This window comes from Colias eurytheme, chromosome 30 (assembly GCF_061535395.1).
Source record: "Colias eurytheme isolate Ceu_HAF_F1 chromosome 30, ilColEury1 Martin Lab GWU primary, whole genome shotgun sequence".
In the NCBI taxonomy this organism is placed as follows: Eukaryota; Metazoa; Arthropoda; class Insecta; order Lepidoptera; family Pieridae; genus Colias; species Colias eurytheme.
Genome location: NC_143009.1, coordinates 3,325,354 through 3,345,268, shown reverse-complemented (window position 1 = coordinate 3,345,268; position 19,915 = coordinate 3,325,354). Strand labels below are relative to the sequence as shown.

The 19,915-nt window shown below is 33.8% G+C and overlaps 1 protein-coding gene across 1 annotated transcript in view; it reads right to left on the bottom strand.

The window, feature by feature from the left end:
• The window catches only part of LOC149895766 (uncharacterized), a 66,116-nt gene that overhangs the window by 26,352 nt on the left and 19,849 nt on the right, over positions 1-19,915 (bottom strand). The window contains exon 2 of the mRNA XM_090118639.1: positions 12,484-12,819. Within this exon, the coding sequence (XP_089974765.1) occupies positions 12,484-12,819 (336 nt within the window). The remainder of the gene's footprint in view (positions 1-12,483; positions 12,820-19,915) is intronic.

Sequence of the window (19,915 nt, the reverse complement as noted above, 5' to 3'; positions counted from 1 at the left end):
AAGAAAAAAATAAAAATTTCCAAAACATGCCGTGTGGGGTATCAAATGAAAGAGCTTATTGAGTAGATCACGAATATATAGCATACTATATACATTTCTTACACTTTCTCTAAGATTTTTTAGAAAATTTACGAAAATGGTCCATTTTTGAGTTAACTTTAAACCACTATAGATTGAAAACTCGTGAATATATTTTTTAAATTATTATTTTAAATAATTAACAATAGTCCATTGTTTACGATTCAATATTTCGTACAGTGAAATAGTTGCATGGGGGAGTGGGGGGAGCATTCAAAGATGGCGAGTATATTTTCAAGTTCATATAGTATATAGTTATTTTCATCAAATCCACCACATAGCTCACTTATATTATATTACGAACTATTGAATCATAAACAATGGACTATTGTTAATTATTTAAAATAATAATTTAAAAAATATATTCATGAGTTTTCAATCTATAGTGGTTTAAAGTTAACTCAAAAATGGACCATTTTCGTAAATTTTCTAATTTGAGTCGTTATTATCTTCCTATTTTGAGTCGTTTAAACTCAATAAAATTGCACCAAAATTCAATACATTTTTATAAAAAATACCTTACTTAAATACATACCTCAAATAAAATTTAAACAAGCCACGGCCACGGCTTCGCTTATGGTTCTTGTAAAATCAGAAAAGATCATCACATGACCAAATGCATAGTTTACGATTATATAAAGGACATACAGACAAACATTATTTTTTGTAATATATTTAAAACCAAAAGTTTTATGTCTTATAGTCGAGCCAATTTAATAGGCAACATTTGACAGTTCAACAAAATTCAACAACGTAACCTAGTAACGACGACATAGAATAACATGATATTTCGTTTTGTTAGAACTACACATTTGCTTAACTTTTTTCTTAGGTCTTAGTATAGTACTATAGTTTTATCTGATAATATAAAATGTACGTGCTCCACATAATTACAACTCTACAATTTTCACATCCTGACAATTTCTTAATAAATATTTATTAGTATCCTTTCTGCGAAACATTCTAAAACCTGTGTGATTATAATAATACCTACTAAACAATTTTATCTACTTTAAAAAAAAGGTACAACAACTAATTAGAATATCAAAAACAATTAATATCTCATTGTACGAAAAAAAATATACTTATATACTTATGCAATTAGACTTCTTTCAGAAGAGCTTTTGAATCGAATTCATTTTAACTTGCAAATATTTCGCATTAAAAATACCAAAAATAATTTTCCTCTTTTGGGTATCAAACGCAAGGCCTCTCAAAGTTCAAGACATAACCACTACACCAAAGAATTTAAAAGTAAACCACAATTGTGTTCAAAGTCATCAGCATACCGATTACATACATACATACATACATACATACAAAGCGAAATTAAAAACGCATTATCTAAAACCTTGGTTATATGCATGCGACCTTAGTCCTTTGGATTTTATCATTTTTGCATTCACTTGCTAATACTACAAATTACAATACTTCACAGATTATAGGTATATCTATACTAATATTATAAAGCTGAAGAGTTGTTTGTTTAAACACGCTAATCTCAGGAACTACTAGTCCGATTTGAAAAATTACATCAACAAAACAACAAAAATAATTTATTGTGCACCAATAAATAAAAATTACAAAAGTAAATGTATAAAATAAATAGACACAGTTGAGCACAACAGGCGGTCTTATCGCTAAGACAGCGATCTCTTCCAGACAACCTGGTGGTCAAGGAAAAACAGTGTAAGTATTAGTTTATGGGCAAGAGGTGCATTTATAAATTAATAATTAATTATTTCGGTGTTAGATAGCCCATTTATAGAGGAAGGCCATAGGCTATTATATCATCACGCTACGTTATTTATTTTGCAATTATATTTTTACAATAATATACTACGTATTACATACTAGCTTTCCGCTCATGACTTCGCCCGCTTTATCCAAAACCTAACAAATTATTGTATGTACTAAAACCTTCCTCTTGAATTACTCTTAAAATTATCTATTAAAAAAACTCCATCAAAATCCATTGCGCAGTTTTAACATTTCGATCGATAATTTTCCATTCCATCGACACCAATACAACACTAGCCAGTAAATAAAACATATCAAAACAGAGCGGTCAGACAGATGGACGCCGAATTACAAAGAAAATGAGTTTATCTTAATTGCAATAATTTGTACATTGGTGTCATGTACTTAAATTTTATGATAAACTACGCTACATCTTAGCCCGCGGCTTCTTTCACGTTATCGCGATACAGCTGTTTCCTATATTACTGTTGATATTAGAAACGGGAAGAGCTTCAGGTATATTTTTTTCGTGTTCAATAGAAATTTTTTTTATAGTTAAGCGGGCAAGCGAGCAGACGGGTCACCTGATGGAAAGTGATGCCCGCCGCCCATTAGCATTCGCGTTGTCAGGGGCACCGCGAATGTCTTGCGATATTTATATGACCTTTTTTTGAAGATTTCCTTGTCGAAGACGCTTGGAATCACCTCAGATGGTAAATAATTTCTTCAAAGTTTAAACTTCTAAAGCATGATATACGCTACACCATGTCGCGACCGGGCCGTGCCCCGTGCTCGATCAAATATTATTGTATATATATATGAAGTGATTCTCAGTTTTTATCAAATGATCAGAAATCTAAAAAGGGTCCTTTGAAACTCACCCCCCACCCTTGAGGACTGTCGATATGATCATCTGGACATGTCAAAGAATAAGTGTAGCGATTTATTTCGGCTAATTTAACTAATTTTCCTTGACTATATGTAGTATATTGTTTGTAGGTATATTGTTTCATTTGTTTGTCGTCCCCAGCACGGTGCGGTGTAGCGTATCAAGGTGGGTATCGACTTCGCGCTCCAAGAGATCGAACATTGGCGCGCGCTCCAGCCGCGTGAAATGGATACCAGTTTGGAACGCGCGCCAAAATGTTCGTTGGAGCGGTCGAACGCGGAGCGGTCCGTTCCGTCGGGTGTCGGTTTTTTACCGCGCATCAAACGTGGCGCGCGCGCCAATGGAGACGGGTTTGTCGTATTTTTTGTGTTTGTTGCGCTCCGAGTAATAATTATTATGGATAACCAAAGTTGCCGTAAATTAATTCAGCTATATGGTACGAAAGAAGTTTTGTGGAACAGTAAAATTTCTTCGTATCATAATAAACCGCTTAGAGATCTTCTCTGAGCGATTTATTGGTTGGAGAGAAATCAGTAGTGAAATGGGAGTCCCTGTGCCGGAGTTAAAGAAAAAAATGCTGCTGCTGCTCGTACACGACTAGCTTCCATGATGAACGGTCAAACACTGGAACAGTTGCCACGCGCGCCAGGCGCGCTTAGTTGATATACTTCAATTATTTGGAGCGCGAAGTCGATACCCAGCTTCATTCTTTATGTGGTACGTATCGTCAAAATCGGTAAGAACGTTTTAAACATGTACAGTATTAAACTGTAAATATGGTAAAAACTAAAAACTAAAATTATAAAATATAAAACTTCTTCCTTATTAAGTCAAAAATTACTACACCAAACTTCAATACAATACATAGGTATCTCATATAAAAAATAAACAAGCCACGGCTTCGCTTATAAAATCAGAAAAGATCATCCACATGATCAAATGAATAGTTTACGATTATATAAAGGACATACAGACAAACATATTTTTAATAACATAGTAGGTACTTAATACAAACGTACTTACTTTCATATTTTTAGTTTATCTTTCTCATACAAATTGTTAATCGCAAATATCTCGTAAACAATAAACTAAAACAATATTACGTATTTAAGGTTCAATAACCCTCCTTATTGACGTAACTGAGAAATGAATATTTAATTGAGATCATATATCTATCTATCTATACTCTTTCATATCACTCGATCTATATTTATGAAATTATTAAAAGAGATCAGTAGGTCCATGAGTCATGACATCATTAAGCATTTTAACGAAGTTTTTCAGATCACCTAATAGCGCTGTAATATTTCCGCACTAAAAAGAATATTTACTGTTTTAAGGCATGGTAACCCCCCAGAACTACAGGCTACATTTCATTTTAACACGGAATTAAAAATCCTAAAGTTAAACCAATAACGTAAGTTGCACGCGAGAAAAACCACGCGACAACCTAGTCTAAACAAAATTGCACAGGGGATCAGTTTTCTTTCATTTACTAAAACGGTAATATCGCGTGTGTAAGCTATACATAGTATACTATAATAATACTTAGGTATATTAGTTTGATTGCCATGACTCACGGTTTCAAGGTGGGGCAAATATTGGCTGTATTTCTATAGAAATAGCGACCTTTAGGGGATGATAAATGACCGTAGAGGGAACAAATTTTGCTGCTTTAGGAATGAGCTAAAACTAGCTCGATTTTGAAAACTAAAAACACTTATTTACAATCTATACATGATGATGTTATATTTATTTAATTTACCTATTTAATAATTTATTGCACACACAGAATAAATAGAATACATAACAAATATAGAGTAAGCGAAAAACATGAACAAATGGCGGTATTATCAATGAGACCGACAATACATATTTACATCCTACTAATATTATAAAAGCGAAAGTTTGTGAGAATGTGTGTGTGTGTGTTTGTAACTCTTTCACGCAAATTCTACTGAACCGATTACAATGAAATTTAGCACCCATTTAGAGGGTAACTTGGATTAACACATAGGATAGGTTTTATCCCGGAAATCCCACGGGAACGGGAACTATGCGGGTTTCCCTTTGAAAACGCGGGCGGAAATCTAGTATTATACAATTATACATATATTGCGAAAGAAGAACTTTTATCTTATGTACAACTTAAGTATATGTATAAAAGCAATTATTATCAGCATCGAATTGATAAAGAAAATTAATTAATATAAACAATGACTATTGTAGGATCAATAACAATCGGAGTCTCTCGTGGTTTGAGAATTTCAGAACAAAAACTTATAGTACCTAATAATACGCCCTATGAGAATATTTAGAGACGGGGCTCAGTGGCGTGCATTATAGGAGAGGCCTATGTCCAGCAGTGGACATCGAAAGGCTGATGATTGATTGATTGATTGATTGAATATTCGAATCTACTTAATTAAGAATGATTCATAAATTTGATACCTACTATTGATGATATGATAACCTAATTGGATATTAAACAACAAAGCATAATGAAGTTACCTATTCTATTTTAGTCGAGTCCTCAAATAAAAGCTATAGAGCTGAAGTTTGTTTGTTTTTTTGTTTGCTTGTTTGTCTCAGGAACTATTGGTCCGATTTGAATAATTATTTCGGTGTTAGATAGCCCATGTATCGAGGAAGGCTATAGGCTATATATCATCACGCTACGGCCAAAAGGAATGGAGCCATGGGGGTGAAACCGCGGGGAGCAGCTAGTCAGTTTTAATTTTTTAAACCCTAACTACGGAATTCTTAATATTAGCTAACGCAACCCAAACCCTTAGGACTTACCACCTATTATTGCTCTTCCTTGTGGATATAAACCCTATTAATTAAAATATATCGCTAACACAGTAACACTACTTACTTATATGTAAGCAGGTATACATCCTCTGATAAAATCTTCAATAAAGTCTGTGTTTATTATACTTAGGTCAAAATAAATTACTCTTTTGAAAGAAGTCGGTTAAAAAAAACAACGGGTAAAAAAACCATTTTTAGGCAGGTCAGTGAATCAAAAACACAGTAGGCATGCAACGCAAAATTACTGTTTTTGTACCTGTTTTTCTAAATTATACTGTAACTATTCAACAATGCAAAAACACCGTTAAATCAACAGTTATAAATTTATAATAGAATAATGACTTTTGAAACAAAGAAAAAGTGGCTATACGCTTTAATCGACCTCCATTCGCTTTTAGATGACGAAACATCCTTTATTGTGCATCCGTTCCCGTGTATTCGATAGATAGATGGAAAAATTTAGGTTTCTGTGTCAAGAAAAACTATTGTTTACACGGAAACGTATAATATTGGTAGATCCTGAAAGTTCAATGTTTTTTTTATCCGATTGTGACAAAAGCAGTGTTGTGTTTTACCAGATTATCAATAACTAGCTGTGACCACGGTTTTACCCGCATTACTCCGCTCCTATTGGTCTTAGCGTGATGAAATATACAGCCTATAGCCTTCCTCGATAAATAGGCTATCTATCTGTGAAATAGTTTTTCAAATCGGACCCTTGGTTCCTGAGATTAGCGCGTTCAAGCAAACATACTCTTCAGCTTTATAATATTAGTATAGAATAATATTATGTTTTGTATTATCTTTGGCACGCTCTATAGCGAGAGTTAATGGATTTCAGCTTGAGAAGTGCCGTTAGATTTGTAATCATGAGAATAACAATTTAAATGGCGTAATATTATGTCTTCAAGTGTGATTTTTCTAGCGAATTATAAATAAAACACAAAGTAAAACAAATAGGTACAAATTGTTATTATTATAAAGATTATACTAAGAAAAGAGATAATCGTATAATACATACATAGAGATATCAATGTCTTCTTTACAGCTAGCTTCCTTTAAACACGAACACAAAAATCACGTATTTACTACCTACTACATATATACACATATTCATTTATTATTTCACATACACACTACAAAGCTATCAAATCACAATAACTGAACCATTATTAAATACCACAGTAACCTTCAAACAAAATTATTTCTTTCTACCCACAAATCAAAAGAGAATAAGATAAATTCATACTATTCATTTATTGAAGTGAAACTTCTTTATCGGGGTTGGAAAAATTTAGTGTAACATTTTTCGTTACGCGTGACATTTTTCCGTTACGCGCCATCTTTTTCTTATCCCTACCACGCGTGATTCGACGTATTTCTGTAAAGTTGCATATAGTAAATTATTTTTTGAAAAATAAGGTCATAATGAAGTTTCACTTCTTACGTATGTACACTAACTAGTACACGCACACATTTTCTATTATTACGAATATTTGTCAGAAGATAAGTCAAGATTTAAAGTTTAAACAGATGAAAGCACGTGACCATTGAAATATTTTTCCATTGTCCTTAGCTACTATTAAAGTCTAAACTAGGTAGGATTTAGTATTTGCAAGATAAGAAAGCTTCTTTTAATTAATTTTACTTATAAGATTTTCAAGAAACTTTTTATATGAACATCAAACGAATTAAGCGTCGGGTAGTCTATTATAAAGAATACGGTCTACATTTAAAAAAATGTGTGCGTGTGTTAGTGTACACACGTAAGAAGTGAAACTTCTTTATGACCTTATTTTTCCAAAAATAATTTACTATATGCAACTTTACGGAAATATGTACGTCGAAACACGCGTGGTAGGGATAAGAAAAAGATGGCGCATAACGGAGAAATGTGACGCGTAACGAAAAAATGTTACACTAAATTTTTTTCCAACCCCGATAAAGAAGTTTCACTTCTTCAAATCTTGAATCAAGTAAAATGTCGTGTTATGGTGGTAGATACTAACCTTTCAAATTACTGAATCAATTTAATTTTATTAGGAAGGAGCATACCTGAATCTTTGAGTTTTGATATCCGTTAAATTTCCAGGTATTTGGTACCTTCGCCTCGTATCTTAATGTTAGTAAGATAATCACAATACCTTTCTTTATTTCACCACTAACTTCACTTTAATTTCACATAATATAGCTAATGCTAAAATATGTCACTTAGATCCGTTTAATTTCGAGGTATTTCCTAAAGATTAGGTTATTTTGCCTCCTTAAAGTTAGTAAGATAATCACAATACCTTTCTTTTCACCAAAAATTCACCTTAAATTTCACATAATGCAGTCCCAACTACACTTACCTAGATCCTTTAAAATTCGAGGTTTTCTGTAATCTTAGAGTACTTTTGCCTCGAACCTTAATATTAGATAGTAAGACAATCCCAACACCTATATTTCCCTAATTTTTACACTAATTGCACATATTGTCACTATCACTATTATATATCACTATACACTAACTCATAAATTATGAACTAACTCATAGTACGCCATACATACTCATCATTGGTTAAAAACCAACTAACGTACGTCGTTTCAGCGAACCGCAGTGTAGCGTTAGGCTTGGCTTACATGGTGCTGTTATTTTTATATTTTAAATATTCAAATGGATGACATAAAAATTTGTAAAAATTCCGTATGAAAAAGAAGATTAAAAGCGAAAATAACTTATGTTGATGGTAGTTACGAGTAGTTTTATTAAAATAGAAAAAAAATTATGGAAGTTTATGTAAAATGTGGTGTTTGGCTTTAAAACATGTTTTTAATAATGAAAACCTATCTAATATCAAAATATGGTATGCTCAAAATTTCATCAGATATTAAATTAAAAGCTCGTCATAGTATTTATGTTCATACAGATTACTTTATTTCATTTTAATATTGTTTTTTTTTTTATAAAATAAACAGGCGCCAATAAACTATAAGGAATTAAATACTACGTACAAAATATGAGGTACCTACGTCTTTTTTATAGGAAAACTAGCGGTCCGCCCCGGCTTCGCCCGTGGTACATATTTACGTTTTCTTTACGTAAAAACCATCCTCGTACTTCAAGGAATATAATAAAAAAAGAATTATCGAAATCGGTTCAGCCGTTCTCGAGTTATGCGCTTACCAACACATTTTGCGATTCATTTTTATACATATGTATATAAGAAGATTATTCAGATAGGAATTGAACGTTATTTAACCGTCAAGGCACAGTTGCAGTGCCAACAACGCATTTGAACAACGTTAAACTAGTTCATCTCCATGTAACCGTTCCTTTATGCCATGATTTTTTCTGTCAGCATTATGACTAAGAGATAATATCATTGTTTGTTTGTACATTCAACAATAACCGTATCGTAGCACGAATCTGATACTTTGATAATTTTGAGCGCGATGTTATATAATATTTTTAAAAGAAGCCAATGCACTTTTAATAATAATAATAAATTCTTTATTTCAGAACAATAATTTAGTCCCATAATTTACAGATGTATACAATTTTAATAATTTTAATACAACAAAACCAATGAAAACATACATCCATTAATTATATCATAATAATTGAGATCCAAGTTTTATACAAACTACTAGTTATATTTCTGTCAGCCAGACTGCGTACAATTTTATTTCTACACTTGTCAACTGGACATAAATGTAGCAATTCTGTGTCGCTGGATAGCATTCAAGGAGTTTACTCTAAAGTTGGTATACATCTCCGAAGCGCTGCAAAATTTGTCGAGCCCCATCAAATATCGGAAGATGTTATTGTGCTCTACTCGAATGCCATCGTATGCTTTTTTGGTGTAATTAATCCAAAGTTGGCAAGTATAGAGGGACTGACAGAAAGTCTTAAATAAATGAATGAATTAATTATTAATTTTGTGCGTGACTGTATTATTAGGGTTAATAATAATAGGGTTGCTACATGAATTTTATTTATTTACTTCTATATGTACTAGTTGATTGCTTAGGCTTCATCCGAGTAGATTTTTCAAAAACTTTGAGTCATTGTCTTAATTGAAGCGGGAGGCGGGAAACCAACAAACAAAACATCATTAAAATCCGATCAGCCGTTACTCAGTTATAACATAATATAAGTGTTCTAACTAACACGACTTTCTTTTATATAAAGACTAGCGGTCCGCCCCGGCTTCGCCCGTGGTACATATGAAAAATAGATGTTGGCCGATTCTCAGACTTACCCGATATGCACAGAAAATTTCATGAGAATCGGTCCACCCGTTTCAGAGGAGTATACAGACTAACATTGTGACACGAGAATTTTATATATAAGATTTAATATGATATGATCTAGAACACCTTTATTATCTACTTCTTAAGTAATTAACGTAATATTGTATTCTGTTATATAGATTACTAGCTGTGCCCCGCGGTTTTACCCGCGTGGCTACACTCCTGTTGGTCTTAGCGTGATGATATATTGCCTATAGAATTCCTCGATAAATGGGCTATCTAACACCGAAAGAATTTTTCAAATCGGACCAGTAGTTCCTGAGATTAGCGCGTTCAAACAAACAAACTCTCCAGCTTTATAATATTACTATAGGTATATGCAGTTATCAATTAACATGCTGCATGTCCTACTGAATACTGAGACCGCCTTTTTGGTACATTGGTTGTGGAGCGTAAAACCGAGGGGTCCTGGGTTCGATTCCCGGTGGGGACGGAGAAAAAAAAAGTCTCGGTCTGGCAGGAAACAGAAGGCTGATCACCTACTTGTCTCTAAACAAATTCGATCAGTGAAACAGATGTATAATGCATCTGCCCCTTACCCCACTAGGGGACATGGGACTTCACTTTTATGTCCTACTGAATACACGCAAAATTACTATGCCACGAGAAATTTATATCTTTGCATAAACCTAGTAGGGTCTCATCGTAAACTTTTATTACTGGGCTTTTCAGTGACTCACACGCTCGGAAAATTACGTCATACGAAGTTACTGTTGAATACAATACATTTTCGCGCACTTAATTTTGCGGTAACTTTACTTAAGCATGTAGGGTTGCCACATGTTTTTCGAAATGATTGTTTCAAAGTTTCGTTTGAGAAATATTTTCATAATTCTTATGATTTATTGGGGTGTTTAATGATTATGTATCATGTGAATGACCACAGTCATTTTAATTTTATTGTATTTTTAATTATTTATCAAATAACTCCAATTGTATTGTCATGATAACAAAAATTTGAACAGACGTAATAGTATTACCCACAAGTCCTTTTTCAGTAGATATAAAGACTTAGAATCGAATCCCGAACCCTTTGTAAATCACGCGTCTCATGTACCAAGGAAGAAATAAAATTTTGGTAGAATAAAAAAATAAGCACTTTTTCACTTATCTGTACTTCTTACAAAGTTACGACACAACTACTAATTTAGTTCATCCCTTTCCGTCCTTACATACATCTATCTCTTTCCATCTTTACTTATCTCAATCAAAATTAAACCTTAATACAACTCCATTTAAATACATTTTAGTATAAACTGATATAAATGAGTAATAAGTACTACATCGAGGAGCGCTAATTAAATGTACTTAAAACAAAGACTGCTTCAGTTAAGGTACTGACAGACGTGCTCAAAAAAAGCATGCTAATAAGCTTGCTTAAAATTAGCATGCTCTGCAAACTGTTCACATTTGCCAGAAATTAGCATGCTTGATTTAAAGCATACTCCTAAATAGGCATGCTCAAAGCAAACGTACGGACAGACGTGCTATTTGGCACCAGGCTCTCGGCCAAATGGATGTACAAGTATATAATATAGTGAAAGTGCTATCCGTACCTACAAAACTTAATAAAATAATCATATTGCTTGCAATGGAATTGTGTAAGAACATTTTGGTGAAAAATAAAAATGATAACATATTGCGGTTTAATTTTAATTAATTACATTAATTAATTGCACAAAACAGTCGTCCGCCGCAGATCGGGACAAAATGGATAATAGCATGCTTATAAGCAAAAATGTTCAGACGTGCTCGGAGCTCGCCCCCCACCTGCCCGCGCCTCAGGTAGCATGAGCACGCTCTTAAAAAGCATGCTCATTACTAGCAACTAGTGTACACACGTGCTACTAATGAGCACTTGCTCAATAAAAGCATGCTTTCGTGCTAGTAATGAGCACGTGTGTCCGTAGCTTTAAACGCGTTTATTTGCTAAAGGATTTTTCTAAGCGAACGAACATTAGCACCTTCGTTTTATTCATTATCTATATTTATCTACACCTACTTATATCACAAAGCTGAAGATTTTGTTTGTTTGAACGTGCTGATCTCAGCAACTATTGGATCAATTTCAAAATTCTTTCACCGTTGGATATGTACGTGATCCCTGAATCTATAATTTATATATTATATACTTTACTAATAGTTATACCTTTATATTATACTAGCGGTCCGCCCCGGCTTCGCCCGTGGTACATGTTTACGTTTTCTCTACATAAGAACCATCTTCGTACTTCAAGGAATATAATAAAAAAAGAATTATCGAAATCGGTTCAGCCGTTCTCGAGTTATGCGCTTACCAACACATTTTGCGATTCATTTTTATATATAAGAGAAGAAGATCAGCATATTTTTGTCCTTTCTCTTCTCACTTTTAACATGCTTCCTGAGTTTATGGCTACAGTACACCACGCTGGCCAAATGTAGATTGTAAGCTTTCATATTATATCGTCAAACTAATCTAATATTTGTTTCAGTTCTTACATTCTATATTTAATTTAATCTCATACTATTTATTTCATTTCTAGTTATGAAAATATAATACTTTAACATGCGTAATCCAACTGTAAAATGTGATTATGATATTCTAAACCATTTATAGGTATTGTAATGAGCCCTAATTACATTAAAAATCTACATTTAAAAGTAAGTCTCATAAGAATACTCACATTTTCTCTATCGACATCGAGTTGACTGCTATCATTCTTGGGTAAACTAAATCCGACCTTCTCCCCTTTGTCTGAGCGTCTATATTTCTTAGAATCAGTTGCAAATTTCTTCTCCACCGTTTTCCTGACGAACTTGAATTCGTCGGAAACGTTCTCCGTGCTCTTCCATATCTTTGTCAGCGGTTTCTTCGAGATCTTCGGCTTCTCGAACATTCTAGAAACTTCTGGGAGCGTCTCGAAGTTTTCCCTCAGCTTCTGGAAGTCTGTCTTCACTGGTTCTGCTTCTGGTGTCGCTGGTCGAGACACGTCGCATGGTTCGTCGTAGATTTTCTGCTCCTGTATAGGAGATAATTCATATTAACACTTTGCAGACACAATATTATTAACTAAATTATAGTATATTTGTTATTTGATGTCAAATTGTATTCCAATCTGATAAACCATTTTGACATGATAAGGTACCTACGTAAGCTTTATGAATATCTACCTACCCCTTGAATCAAAGTTTGCAATTCATAATTTTAGCAGTTATTCCTGCTTAAACTATGAATTACCTACCTACTTATTAGAATTTTAATGTACTACATTTATTATTTATTTCACTATTGTTTCACAGGTCGATTCTCTTTACAGCCGAGGAAGAATTCTACGCCCTGCTTTACTTAGTATTTTATTATAAGTATAGGACCTGATTTTATCTGATACTTGCACATTACTAGAAATGGGACGTAATGGTAAGTATTGATCACTTCTTTATTTTTTACATACATAAATGTTTCTAAAAAAAATAATTCAGATTTCAGAGTTTCCTGATAACTGGTAAGTTCTCTTCATCGCAGTTGTCAGTGAAAATCACAATTAATGTATGAAAATCTACGTCCAAACTGATCAAATATATCAGCATCATTATAAGAAAATGCTGCTACAAGTTTGAAAAATAAAAAAAATATATGTGCGTGTACTAGTGTACACACCTAAGAAGTGAAACTTCTTTATGACCTTATTTTTGGAAAAATAATTCACTATATGCAACTTTACAGAAATACGTCGAATCACGCGTGGTAGGGATAAGAAAAAGATGGCGCGTAACGGAAAAATGTCACGCGTAACGAAAAAATGTTACACTAAATTTTTTTCCAACTCCGATAAAGAAGTTTCACTTCAAAAACATCCTTACCAATCAATGGAAACTCATTACCATTGCTCAATACTATCGCAAACTTTCACAAACAAAAGTGCAGTTAAGCAAACATAGATATCTAGCTCGCGTGATGCGTGTATGACCGATGACGTCATAACTACTGACGAAGAAAGTAAACGCTATGGAAGTAAAATGATTCAATGCAGTTTATTGCTCAGGTGGAAACAATTATCTATGTTTGTAATATTGAAGTAATAGCTTTTTAAACAGCTCAAGATATCCGCGCGCATTAGCTCTTAAAAAAATCCATACTAATATTATAAATGCGAAAGTAACTCTGTCTGTCTGTCTGTTACTCAATCACGCCTAAACTACTGAACCAATTTGCATGAAATTTGGTATGGAGATATTTTGATACCCGAGAAAGGACATAGGCTACCTTTTATTGCGAAATATGTACCACGGGCGAAGCCGGGGCGGACCTCTAGTATGAAATAATTAGGTATTCTTACAAAGTAGGTAAGCATATAATATCTTCCCCCAAAAAAAATTAAAATGGTGTATGAAATTTGTTGTGTATCATCGGCAGATCTGAGAATAGGTACGTACCTACTAAAAAATAAAAAAAGACGTGTGGCACTCGGGGACTGCCGCGGTAAAGCTATTGCATAGCATGCCTTCAAGCCACACCTCCGTGTCCGTCGGAGTGGGGAGCGTGAGGTTTTTTCGTTACGGAATTTCTCGATTCGGTCCCCGCGCTCAAGGCCCGCGCCCAGCTATGCAATAGCTTAAAGAAGTTTTCTACCAAAACTATTTTCAAACCTTCAACAACAATTGCCGGGTCAGTTAGTTACCATGTTAAGTCATTTGCAGCTTACTTCCAAAACAAAACAATCATCAACACAAATATCTATTTACACAATTGCCAATATAATATTACATAATTAAACTGTAACATTAGTGGAATGACCCGAGCGCACGGTTCGTTGACCAAATCTCTTGTGGTCAATTGGTTGTTTGTGGTCACGTACCATACTGGTAGGGTTTCTTGGTACTTGTGAAATTGTCGCTTTTTACAGTATGTTTGTGTTTGTTTGATCACCTGTTGACTTGTTCCATCATATGAGTAGCATATGCTACTCCTGTCTGGTCTTATCTATCTATACTTATAATATTATAAAGCTGAAGAGTTTGTTTGAACGCGCTAATCTCAGGAACTAATGGTCCGATTTGAAAAATTCTTTCAGTGTCAGTTGGCCCATTTATCGAGGAAGACTTAACGCATATAACCTTATAGCCTTCCTCGATAAATCATCACGCTAAGACCAACAGGAGCGGAACACTGCGGGTAAAACCACAGAAATAGTTCTGTGGGTAAAACCGCGGGGCACAGCTACTAACTAATACAGATCGGTACAGTTCTCTCCCTCTCTTCCATCTACCTAATTCTACCATTTTACCACGACCTCACCCAACACGGCGATCACCATATAAGAAACTATTACACAATACCGTCCACCCATTGTTCTTCAATCTGGGTTATCTGAGACAATAGATGGTAATGATAAGCCACGTTACTTCACATAGTTATTATATTAAAACGAGGTCTTGATTGGTGAATATGTATGGAAATAATCGTATGTAATCTATCCACATGAAAATGGTTCCTTATTTCTCTTGCTCACGTCATAAATTGAGAAGTAATTTCTCATTCTGTATTTTTTTCCATATCTTCGAGAAAATTTTCGTTGTTGTCGAATTAAACTATGTAATACATTTCGACTTAATTGGTAGCTACCCTGCCTTTTAAGCCAGAGGTCGTGGGTTCGCTTGCCACCCAGGGCAAATATTTGTGTGAAGATCCATCGATCTTCATTTGCGAGTGTTATAATTATTTATACATAAGTATAATAACATAAGTATGTATGTTAATAAGCCATTTGGCTTCCATAACACAGGCAAAAAGCTTAGTATAGGATCAGATCGTGCCGTGTGTGAAAAATGTTCTGAAATATTTATTATATTATCAATCAACGATAATCATTAAACCAATGTCGCGATATCTCGGGCCACGGACCAAAGTTCTTGGATCTAGTGGATAATTGAATTATAATTAATTTGTGTTTATCTTTGTTGGGTTAAAGTATTATTTACGAGTGTGTGAATTTTATAGCTTTTGGTTGTTCAGGCAATATTGGATTCTAAATGTTGGTAATTGGATTTAAAATTGATCGTTTTGAATAAGCAAGGATTTGTCAGATTACGATTAATGCAATTTTTATACATTGAGGCAGATTAGTATTATAGGTTTTATGTTTATGTCATGGAAATTGTACCTACTTAGCTTTTTGGACTCGTGCCTACAAAGGAACGAATTAGGTATGTCAATTATCATAATAACGCTAAATTCGTTATGATTTTACAGCAGATACGACCATATTTTTTACGGTTTTTTAACACGATTTCTACAGACATGCATTTAAAAGATTTTAAAGATTAGAAATTCGTTTATAATATAAACTTTATCTTATTAAACACCCCGATAGAAAATTAAAAACAGAAAGTGCAAGGCATTTTAAATTTTCTTAAGTCTATTTTAAAAGGTTTGTTGTGTATTTTTATATTTATTTTAAAACAATTGCAGCTAAAGACTTAATATAATAATATAAAATTTCACATCCACCCATAGAAGGATAGGATTTACTGTCACGAATGAATTCTACTAATACCCGTGGCCCTCTCACACCTAACACACAACACAGTAGGGGGACCAAAAGGTCGGTAGGAATCCGACATAACCCATTACCCACGGCCCCTCCCCCGGAGGCAGTGGGTATCTAATATCTATGCAAGATTTCCCCACTTAATAAAAAAAAATGTATGCGCGTACTAGAGTACACACGTAAGAAGTGAAACTTCTTTATGACCTTAAAAATGTCACGAGTATGGCGTAACGCAAAAATGTCACGCGTACGGCGTAACGCAAAAATGTCACGAGTATGGCGTAACGCAAAAATGTCACGCGTACGGCGTAACGCAAAAATGTCACGCGTACGGCGTAACGCAAAAATGTCACGCGTACGGCGTAACGCAAAAATGTTACACTAAATTTTTGTCCAACCCCGATAAAGAAGTTTCACTTCAAAAAAATTGGTTGTCTGTAAAGTCGGTTTACTGACGAAAGTTGAACGTGACAACGTCCGATTGTGCTTCTTTGTCACTCGTTCCGCGCTCTCGCTTGCACTTCAAGCCTTACATGGAACGCCTCAGAGCAAGGTAACGCCGCATGAGTCATGTTTTTTCGTGCGTGCAGCCGGCGCTATCGAATTATAAGACGTTGTCACGTCAAAAAAACCCACATCCATAATAATATTATAAATGCGAAAGTAACTCTGTCTGTCTGTCTGTTACTCAATCACGCCTTAACTACTGAACCAATTTGCATGAAATTTGGTATAGAGATATTTTGATACCCGAGAAAGGACATAGGATAGGTTTTATCCCCGAAAACGCGGGCGAAGCCGTGGGTGGAAAGCTAGTATAATATACATGTTCAATATCCCCAGTAAATGACCGATAAACGTGTGCGTCACATTATGTATGAGTAACAACGAATGATTTTACAATAAAAACTATTGTCACGTTTCAATTAGTCTGAAACTTAACCTTCTTAATACATATATGCATAAAGTTGCGAAATTTTATTTTATTTGCAAACTAACAGCTTAATTGGCACGCCCGTGTTTACAGTTAAAAATATTTTTTAACTTCAAAACTAAAAACCGCCTACAAATTGTCAGAAATAAATCAAATTTAAATGGGACGAATGATCCATTGAAATGTTACATTTTTTAGGCCTAACCTTGCATTTTTTAGAGGACGCAATTTTGTTTTTTTGATATGTAGGGGGGGTCAGTGTGAAGCTAAAACCAAGTTTGTGGGGTCGCCACCCTTGTCCCACGGCCGCCATCTTGAAAATAGCGGTTGAAATGGTTTTTACGATATATCTCTTAAACTATTTAACTGATAAAAAAATATCGTTAACATTATTTGTTGCAAATTAAATTCTCTACAACTTTGGTGAAGTAACTTTTAGTCGTAGAACTATAAATAAAAAAGTTATAAGCGAAAATGTTCAGAAATTAGAGCCATTTATATTTTTCAATAAAACTTTTTTTTATCATTTTACGAAGAAATGATATCAGACTATTTTTGTAGATTGTTTTTCGAGGAACAACTTTTATGTACAACATTTTTTCATAACGTCAATAACTAAGGTTTTACAGCGCTCTGAAGTGAGTACTATTTTTCAGTTCTCTTAACTATACATATACTGGCTATTGGCTCTTTTCTCATACTCCAGAACAATAGAAGCACACTGCAGAACATTTCAGACCTGCTTTTCGACGTAAAAAAAAGTCGCGCTTCCAGACTCTACCTCCTGGGTGGTGGGGAAAAGATTCAATAATTAATTATTAGTGATATTGCAAAATTAATTATTAAAAATATTATAATAACAAAAAAAACCATTACTGATGACAAATTATTATTAGTACACACATAATATAAGTATACTGTATAGTTCAGAGCACTGAAAATTAGTACTCACTTCGGAGTGCTGTAAAACCTTAGCTATTTAATTAATGAAAAAATGTTGTATATAAAAGTTGTTCCTCGAAAAACAATCTACAAAAATGGTCAAATATCATTTCTACGTAAAATTATAAAAAAAAAGTTTTATTGAGAAATATAAATATCTCTAATTTTTGAACATTTTCGCTTATAACTTTTTTATTTATAGTTCTACGACAAAAAGTTGCAGGATCAAAGTCGTAGAGTATTTAATTTGCAACAAATAATGTGAACAATTTTTTTTTATCAAATAAATAGTTTAAGAGATATATCGTAAAAACCATATCAACCGCTATTTTCAAGATGGCGGCCGTGGGACAAGGGTGGCGACCCCACAAACTTGGTGATAGCTTCACACTGACCACCCCTACACATCAAAAAAATAAAATTGCGTCCTCTAAAAAATGCAACCCCAAATGTAACTTTTCAATGGACCAGAACATGTGGGAGACATCTACATTAAAATTAAATTATTATAAAAATCGATTCACCCATTCGAAGGTTCTGAAACAACAAATCTCAATAAATACAATCAAATTAGGGTCCTCCAACTTTTTGAAGTCTTTTGAAAATAAGGGAAATCACTTAGAAATATGTATAAGTTTCCTTTAGGTAGTGTTATTTCTGATAGATGGCGTTAGTAGTACAAAATATTACTATATATTAGTTACTATGTGGAATTACAAGTAATAAGCACTAATTTGTTACAACTGAAATGATGTTTTTATAACGGTACTATTAGGATATGTCAAATGTGAATACTTACATATTTAAACTAGCGATCCGCCCCGGTTTCGCCCGTGGTACATATTTCGCAATAAAAGGTAGCCTATGTTCTTTCTCAGGGTCTAAAGATTATCTGTGCCAAATTTCATCAAAATCGGTCCAGTAGTTTAAGCGTGAAAACAATACATACATACAAACCTTTCCTCTTTATAATATTAGTATAGTATAGAAGTATAATTAGGTAAAGATTTATCGTTATTTAATAGAATATTCGTTCATAGTTACCTACTTGAATCATTTAATAACGTCTCGACTTAAAAAATAATAATATGTAGTTAAAAAAACTAAAAAACACGCTTTTTATAGAAAACCGAACTAAAAAATAGAAACTTTTATCAAATTAGTGTATTGTCCTCAATAAATCTACCAAGTTTGAACGAAATCTGGCCGTTTAAAGTGGGTCAAAATCGCGCCCAAAGAAGTCGGTTACAAACAAACAAACATACAGGTGAAGCTAATATAAAGCGTGTAATAATAATAAGTAACCGTTGGAAAAACTATAAAATGACGACTTCCAGACAAAACAACCACAAACTAAATTACCACAAACCAAAACGCGTAGGTACCTATTAGTTTAAATTTTCTTAAATCACTACCAATAAAAAGCCAATCACCCAAATCAATTCAATGATTGATGCAATATTCATAAGTCATAACAAACATATTTCACCATGTTTTTCTCAATATTGTTTACTAGCTGTTCCCCGCGGTTTCACCCGCATTGCTCCGCTCCTGTTGGTCTTAGCGTGATGATATATAGCCTATAGCCTTCCTCGATAAATGGGCTATCTAACACCGAAAGAATTTTTTCAAATCGGACCAGTACTTCCCGAGATTAGCGCGTTCGAACAAACAAACAAAGAAACTCTCCAG